This window comes from Sceloporus undulatus, chromosome 2 (assembly GCF_019175285.1).
Source record: "Sceloporus undulatus isolate JIND9_A2432 ecotype Alabama chromosome 2, SceUnd_v1.1, whole genome shotgun sequence".
Taxonomy (NCBI): Eukaryota; Metazoa; Chordata; class Lepidosauria; order Squamata; family Phrynosomatidae; genus Sceloporus; species Sceloporus undulatus.
In genome coordinates, this window is record NC_056523.1 from 311,040,737 (window position 1) to 311,049,180 (window position 8,444).

Genomic DNA, 8,444 nt, shown 5'->3' on the forward strand with positions numbered 1-8,444 from the left:
ATACAGGATTCCAGCCCACATTTCTAAACATATTACAGGTTGAGTACAAAATACAAAATACAAAATGCAGAAGTCACTTTATGTTCTCTTCCTGTTCTTAAAAAAGATCTCTCCTAAACCTAAAGTGATCTTGGGTGAAAAGGCCCTCATGCCTCCCCTGGAGGGCATTTTAAGGCACAAAAAGTTTTACAAATGTTTACCTTTTCTTAACGCTTAGCGTATGAAATGGTGACTAGTGCTCTCCATATGGAAGCAGGTTTGGGGGCCTGGGTTTTTCTAATTCCTGACATAAAGGCCTGGTACAGAGCTCCCAAAAAGGGTGGTCTCCCGGCGCCTGGTTTTGCTCCACGGGGAAGCCTCCAGACCGCGGGACTTCCCTGTGGAGCAAAAAGAACCCGCAAAAAGCGGGTTCTTCTTGTAGCGCCATTATGACACCGCAATGAGCCAATGGTGCACTCGCAATTTCATAATGGCACCACGATGTGTGGACACTAGGCGTCCTGGATGTAACAATGGCACCGCCCATCTGTACAGGGTGCCACCATTGTTACACCCTCATCACATGCTAGGGTTGAGGCACATGTGGGTGGAGCACTCTCGGCCAACCCCTAGCACATGACGAGGGCACCCAATAGGTCCGTATGTACCAAGCCAAAGACTGACTTATTATTCAACAGCTGATTTCTTGGCTTTACTTTAGTTAGGCCAACCAGTTGAATTTGGGTCTTTATCATAAAACAAACATTTAAAATGCTTTTTGCTGTGGTATTTAGCTGAAGGCTGTAGAGGTTTAAGAAAAAGGTTGCTGGCTCTGACACTGGAAATTAGGTACTGAAGAAATAGAATGCTCAAAGCCAACAGATTTCATCTGCCTTCCTCACTTCTGCTGCACAACCCCAGAAAACGTATAACTGCTAGCATTGTGTACCCACAAGATTCCAGACAAGACTAAACCAGATTTGAAATTGAAATGCTTGCAAATCACTATAAAGTAGCGATGACAAATAGGTCTTAACATCATTGCAAAGTATAAGAGATAATTACATCTCCAGAATTATTATGTTCATATTGACAGCTGTAAAAATTGATATAAATTTTCACTATAAATTGAAAGAGACTCCTGAATCTGGATGGTAAGAGTCTGGAACAATGTGAACATGATTAGACTAGCAAACGTAATCACTGCCATCCAGAGAATGAATTCCATGAACAAAAACAGCATTCTGTCTGTGCATAGCGCCCTAGGTAAGAAATTTCAAATATAAATTGGATATTTATTGATATTCATCTGAGAGTGGATGTCAGCTAGTTGCAGAACATATACATGCATAGTCTTCTATCCACATTCTGGTATATTAGGTTGCATAGAAATGGAGACCAAGATTCTGCAGCAGACATGTTGACATGATGTTATGTCTACACTCCTTTTCCGCTTTGACCTGAACCTCACCTTAAAATCCAACTAGTTTTACTCAGGGATTGAATTCTACAAGGATCATGGATGGTGCGTTCAGCCTCCTCCCACCAATAAGCTGCAGTGTGAGGAGCAGAAGAATGGACTCTTTCAGGATCTTGTCACAACCCAGCGCACTGGCAGGAGGGGACTGAACATGGCATCCTTTGGTGCTCTGCTTATTAGCACTACAGACCTTCATCCCTCAGTGTGGTTGGGTGGATTTTAAGGTGGGTTTCCATGGCATTTATAACAATGGCAATAGTTCCAATATCATGAATATGGAAAGAAAACAGTTGCAGGGTCATAAGTCTAACTTAGGACATCATCACACGCTAGTTATATTTTTTGCCTATGCTAGAACTTGATCAGAATAAATGTTTATAAGGGAAAGAAGAACTAAAAGTGTACTATCACTTTGCTTTCTTCTTTTTATTTCTCTTAACCTTTATTTAAACCTAAAACTGCTCTTCATCCTTATGGGTACCATACTAAAGTGATATAGAAACAGTATCAAAACAATAAAAATATATCATCATAACAAAAACCAAGAAAAGGCAAATGTTTTATGTTGGCATTGAAATCAATGCCAGCATTGATTAGCAACTACACCTCCTTGGGAAGGAGATTTTACAGTTTGTTTATGAATTCTTTGGTGTTACATACTGAGATGTTAGGAGAAGACCCTTTACTAATGATTTTACATCATGGATAAAATCTGGTAAATATTTGGGTCTCAGGCCATTTAGGCATGCAAAGGTAACCAGTAGCATCTTGAATTGGGCTTGGAAGCAAACAGGTAATCAGCATAGCTCTTTCAGAAGAACGGTACTATATTTCTATGTTGCTATATGTCATGGCTAGCCAAGAGCAGGTCTCAGAGGATGAGGAGGAGGATGGGGCTCCTCCAGTGCAAGAGGTAATTGAGGCTATACCAGGTGCTAATCCTGCTCTGCCAGAATCCAGCCCTGATCTCCCAGCCCCAGAGGAGGAGGCTCAGCCAGGTCCTAGTGCTGGTGGGATTCCTCTGGTGGTACAGCAGCCTAGTGGTGACTCTGGGGAGGAACCAGGCTTGAAGGTTCCCTCCTATAGACAATGCAGGGTTGAAAGTGCTGGCAGGCACAGATCCCAGAGAACTGCTGAGAAGCAATTAGCAAATCAGCCTCAGGTGGCACGGGGAAGAGTTTCTCTTACTTAATGAGCAGAGAGACACCAACTCAGGGCCAGAGTTTACTGCATGATCCTTTGGTGTGATTGCTGTCTGCACTGGCTCCTTGTTGCCTTGATTCTTGACTTTGGATTGGACTGGACTATTGCTACCTTCTGGCTGATCTGACCCTGGACTGGACTGACTATTGTGACCTCTGTTATCCTGACCTCAGCTTGGCTTTTGGTTTGCTTTCTCTCTTTCTCCCTGCAAGGTTTGTGGACTACTTCCAGCTCCATAGTTAATTGCCTTCCTTATTGGCATGTGTCTGTGTGTGCTGGCCACAGTCCAGGACACTATACCATTTATAGTTCTCACTGCCACAGATTGTTCTGAACTTATTGAAGCTTCTAGCCCCCATACAATACATTGTAGGAGTATATTCAAGAACCTACTAGAGTATGAATCATAGAATCATAGAGTTGGAAGAGACCACAAGGGCCATCCAGTTCAACCCCCTGCCATGCAGGAAATCCAAATCAAAGCATCCCCAACAGATGGCCATCCAGCCTCTGTTTAAAGACCTCCAAGGAAGGAGACTCCACTACACTCCGAGGGAGTGTGTTCCACTGTTGAACAGCCCTTACTGTCAGGAAGTTCTTCCTAATGTTGAGGTGGAATCTCTTTTCCTGTAGCTTGCATCCATTGTTCCGGGTCCTGTTCTCTGGAGCAGCAGAAAACAAGCTTGCTCCCTCCTCAATATGACATCCTTTCACATATTTAAACAGGGCTATCATATCACCTCTTAACCTTCTCTTCTCCAGGCTAAACATCCCTAGCTCTCTGAGTCGCTCCTCATAGGGCAAGGTTTCCAGACCTTTCACCATTTTAGTCGCCCTCCTTTGGACATGCTCCAGTTTCTCAATGTCCTTTTTGAATTGTGGTGCCCAGAACTGGACACAATATTCCAGGTGGGGCCTGACCAGAGCAGAATACAATAGCACAAATACTTCTCTTGATCTAGACACTATACTTTTATTGATGCAGCCTAAAATTGCATTGGCCTTTTTAGCTGCCGCATCGCACTGTTGACTCATGTTCAACTTATCGTCTACTTGGACTCCTAGATCCCTTTCACATGTACTTTCATTCAGCAATGTGTCTCCCATCCTATATCTGTGCATTTCATTTTTCCGCCCTAAGTGCAGTACCTTACATTTCTCTGTGTTGAATTTCATTTTGTTAGCTTTGGCTCAGCTTTCTAGTCTATTCAGATCATTTTGAATGTTGATCCTTTCTGGAGTATTAGCTATTCCTCCTAATTTGGTGTCATCTGCAAATGTTGGGGTGTGTTTGGTATAGTGACGATGGAGACGGATCATGCCAACCACACTGATATATCTGAAGGATCATTGGATACACTTATCCACTGTTGCTTCAAAAAGTAGGACTGAAAGCAATAAGTGGAAGTAGCAAGAGTGTAGCATTCAGTTAAATCTTAGGAGAAACCTCCTAATAGTAACTGCTCTTTAACAGTGAAAATGATCTGCCTCAGAAGGCAGCGGGCTCTCCTTCAGTAAAGATATTTAAGCAGAGGCTGGGTGGCAATCTTTCTGGGATGCTGTAGCTCAGGAGTTGGGAACCTGCTGAACATAACAACAATTCCCATCACCCCAACAGTATCCTTAGTGTCTAGGAATAGTAGGATCTGGGGTCCAGCATTGCGAAAGCAATGGATTTCCCACCTTTGAGTCAGTTGCATAATTTCTGTTCTGAATTAGGGCTGGATTAGATGAACTTCCAATGCTTAAACCCTGTGATTCTATAAATAAATGAGTCCTTTTGTCTCTATAGAAAAGATACTCAATATGCTGAGCAGGCTCACTCTTGTCCTGTTTCATGTTTTCCTCTTGACTTTTGCTAAGGTGTGGAATACAAACTTGTCCTGACAATGGTCCAGTGATTAAAGCTTAACAGGTCACTTCATTTCTTTTTTCTCTGATACTTGACTGTCTTATCCTACTTCATTCAGCACCAAAACACTATTAACTTTTATTATGTGTGTGTTTCTCTAAGGACTACCTTGCAGCAAAGACAGGCTGTCAACAAATTTCTGCAAGAGAGTGAAAGATGTCGGCAAATGCTCCATGCCCTCAGTTCGGAAGCAGTGCTGCTCCACATGCAAGAGGCCCTAGGCTGTTAGCAAAATGGAGCCCCAGAACCTACCAAACCTAAAACCATGAAAACTAAGAGTGCCAGTTCAGAATTCAAAATTAAAAAACATGAATGTTGTTGAGCATTACTGTCTCTCCTTCTATGATCTGTGAAACTATAATGAAGTGGCTTTAAACCATTCCAAATCCAAGGTTAGTCTTAGCCCACATTTGAAACAGTAGACTCGCTTTTTAAATATGTTCTATAGTATACATATTTTCCTTTTGTCATTATATCTATTTGTCTGTTCTCTGTGTGTCCTTCCTCCTCCTTTAAAAAATGACTGTGGTGCTATCTTTATGGATCACTTTTGTCATATTTTGTTCACTCTAATAACTTGCTATGGAGACAACACAACCACCTTCACCTTGATCATGCAAGCAAGAACTAGGTATGGTGAGAACTACAGGAGTGTGTTATGCAAATACATACCTTCATATATATTGAAATGTACATCCAGGACAAGGTGGATATGTTCTTGAATGGAAATGAAGACGTAAATACTCTATGAAAGCCATTCGTTTTCTATACAGATGTTATAATCGCCACCACCAGCACCATCTATTTCTATGTATGCCACTTTTCTTATAAGATTTCATCCAAAGCAATTACAACACATCAAAAGAACATCACTTCCCCATCTCATCTGGATTAGAACATTTGGATCAAATGTTTTAAATTTCTGGTCTGTGTGACTGTGATACTGTGAAATATTATCCTGAATTAACGTTTTGGAAATAATATTGATGTCGGGGGGGAGGTTTGATCAAAGACAGCAGCTGATGAGCTGTTGCATGGTTGATATGATAATATAACATGATTTACATTAATATAATCTCACTATTATCCAGCTATCCTATTCTACCTGAAACTATTCAGCATAGTCACACTGAAGTAACATACATTTCAAAGTGTATCCCATTTTTTCACTTTGCATTCATCACCCATCAGCAACAATCCAAGAGTACAAGCAAGGGACTATTATCACCATGTTTCTGAGATCACCTTAGTTGGAGATTGAATCTGAGTCCTTGAGCATGCAAACCATGTGGTGTGTTACTAAATTATACAGATGCCTGCATGTCATCCAATTCCCCCCCCCCCCCCGTTTATCACAAGATTATCTGCATTAAAGCCTTGTGGTACAATGGGGGCCAAACTGAATGAATAGGCCTGTGATCAGAGGTTCTTTCTTGGTAAGCATCTGTCAAAAGCAATTGAAAGAAAGATTCAGTTTTTGACTACAGTGGGGAGATGCAGATGCAGTAGACAAGGTTAACCCAGCAGTGGGGAACCTCAACATTCTATCAGATTCCAGGTCCTATCAGCTTTAACCAACATGGTCAATTGTTCTGGAATGTGGTTAATGCTACCACACTAACAGTGGAGAACTAGCACAGATTTACCATCATCTCACCTACTTTGGCCCAAAAATTCTTTTAAAAATTGCTGTGATAATCTTTTTTATCTCTGAATCCATTTATTTCTTATAAATCTTGTGAATTGCGGAATTCTCTAAATACCAATTTTGGGGAAAAGGCCAGATGATGATGAATGATGATGATGCTTCCTTGTGAAAAGGTATGTCTCAAAGAGAAGTTAGTAAGATAAAAGTCTCAAGAGTCCCTGCATTAGCTAAATGACATTGGAAATTTGTTATTTGTACTGAGAGTTGCCAGTTCTCATCATATTCTTCAACAAACTGACACATATACCTCTAAGTGAAGAAAGTGCTTTTCTTTTTTTCTGATGCTGAATATGGTGCTGAAATACCATGGTGCTAAAACATGCATGGCATCCAAACATTCTGTACATTGTGTGGATGCATTTATGTCTGCTCTGAAATTATACTTTAGCTAGGTGTTGCTGTGCAATGCCCATTGTATTCCTTTTTCCCCCCAAATGGGTTGTGATGTGTTTCACCCAAATTGCTTCAATTTGTAAAATAACAGGTGTTTTTTTTAATAGTTACTTCTGAGAATAAAAAGTGTATCTGCTTCTTTGATGTTGGAAAGAGCTGTAATTGGATTTCTGCATGAAAGAAAGTTTTAGTGTATGGTTGAGATCTGATGTGCATGAAAAAGCACTCGCTGGATTGTCACTTAGGAGGCCACCATGTGAGAGGGGACTGCTGTTTTCATATCCAAGTAAATGGACAGACTCAGTTGCTCACAGCAGTCTAGGATGATGATGTGCAAACATACATAATTGTACTTCATGGTTACCATTTAATATTATAGTTACAGCTTCATACTGTAGAGTGATATTTCTGTATTCAAGTAGAATAACATCCAAAATCCACAGAACAGTGATACCTTTATTGGACCAATCAACATGCACAAAATACATGTCGCAAGCTTTCAAAATTCCACTGGCTTCTTCATCAGGCAAAGGTATTACAGAAAAAAAAAATGACAATGTTAGTCACAGGCCTGCATTTTGTCAAGATGTTGTTGGTGTTGTTCTGAGTTAAGATGGTATGGAGGGATATGTATGTGGCAGGCCACTCCTCTTTCAGGTCATGTGTGTACTGGGAAACAAGGTATTATAAAGTACAGGAAATAAAATGTATATTCTGTACTTCCTTTGAGATCCAGGATGCCTCCATCCTTTGTGAGACTACAAACCCCTTTGTTAGGTAGAGAACCCTTTTGTAGTCTCACATAGAACAGAAACATCATGGATCTCAAAGGAAATATTTTTTTTGTGTTGCTAATGGAATGTAAATTTTATTTCCTAGACTTTAATCTGCTTGGTTTTCAGCAAACATCTCTCTGCCTTTATAACTCTGGTCTGAAAAATGAGTGCAGCTCCATCCAGGGGAAAAAAAACACCTTTTAATCTCTCAAATAACTGTATGTGACTGTAAGCAAGTGCTTTGATTTTCAAAGTGTTCCCCATTCCTTCTTCCTTCCCCTGCTCCCCTCCTTCCTCAAGTGATAGGAAACTGGCTTCATGACTGGCTAGCCAACCAGTTCCCAGCATAGTCTTGCTCTGTGAAGGCTAGAAGTTGATTCATTATCAGTCCAGAGGCCAGTTAACTATGAAAATCCATTTTCTGCTCTTTGTGGGAATAAGAGGTTGGTTCAAACCCATGGAAAAGTTTCACATCCAACAGCAGTGCAATAAATGTCTTTCCTTATTGCTGAATGTATGGGATGCCCCAAGTCAAAAACTGTGCAAAGGATGTGGAGAAGTGTTACAAAAACATAAGATGAGCCATAATGGATCACACCAAAAGGCCTAGTTAGTCCAGAATTCACTTTCCATGGTACCCAACTACTGTTTATGAGAAACAATGAGCAGGACCTAAGTGCATTAGCCCCCTTCCAACCATGTTTACTAAGCACTGGTATACTGAGCCACACTGCCTCTAGTACTAGAGGCAATATACTATCCATTTGAACAGTAGCCATTGTTTGTCTCTATCTAATGCCTACCTAATCAATCAGAAACCAGACTGACAAAATTATGGGTGACCTCAAAAGAATCATGATATAAACATGCCTCGACAGCTAGCGTGGTGTAGTAGTTAGAGTGTTGGACTATGACTCTGGAGAACAGGGTTCAATTCCCAGCTGAGCCATGAAACCCACTGGGTGACCTTGGGCAAGCCACATGCTCTCAGCC

At 41.0% G+C, this 8,444-nt stretch overlaps 1 protein-coding gene across 1 annotated transcript in view; it reads left to right on the forward strand.

Annotated features, from left to right (window-relative positions):
• The window catches only part of ADAMTS12 (ADAM metallopeptidase with thrombospondin type 1 motif 12), a 200,668-nt gene extending 193,846 nt beyond the window's left edge, over window positions 1-6,822 (forward strand). Inside the window, exon 23 of the mRNA XM_042451931.1 lies at window positions 4,677-6,822. Coding sequence (XP_042307865.1) covers window positions 4,677-4,795 — 119 coding nt within the window. The 3' untranslated portion in view covers window positions 4,796-6,822. The remainder of the gene's footprint in view (window positions 1-4,676) is intronic.
• Window positions 6,823-8,444: the final 1,622 nt, after the last annotated feature.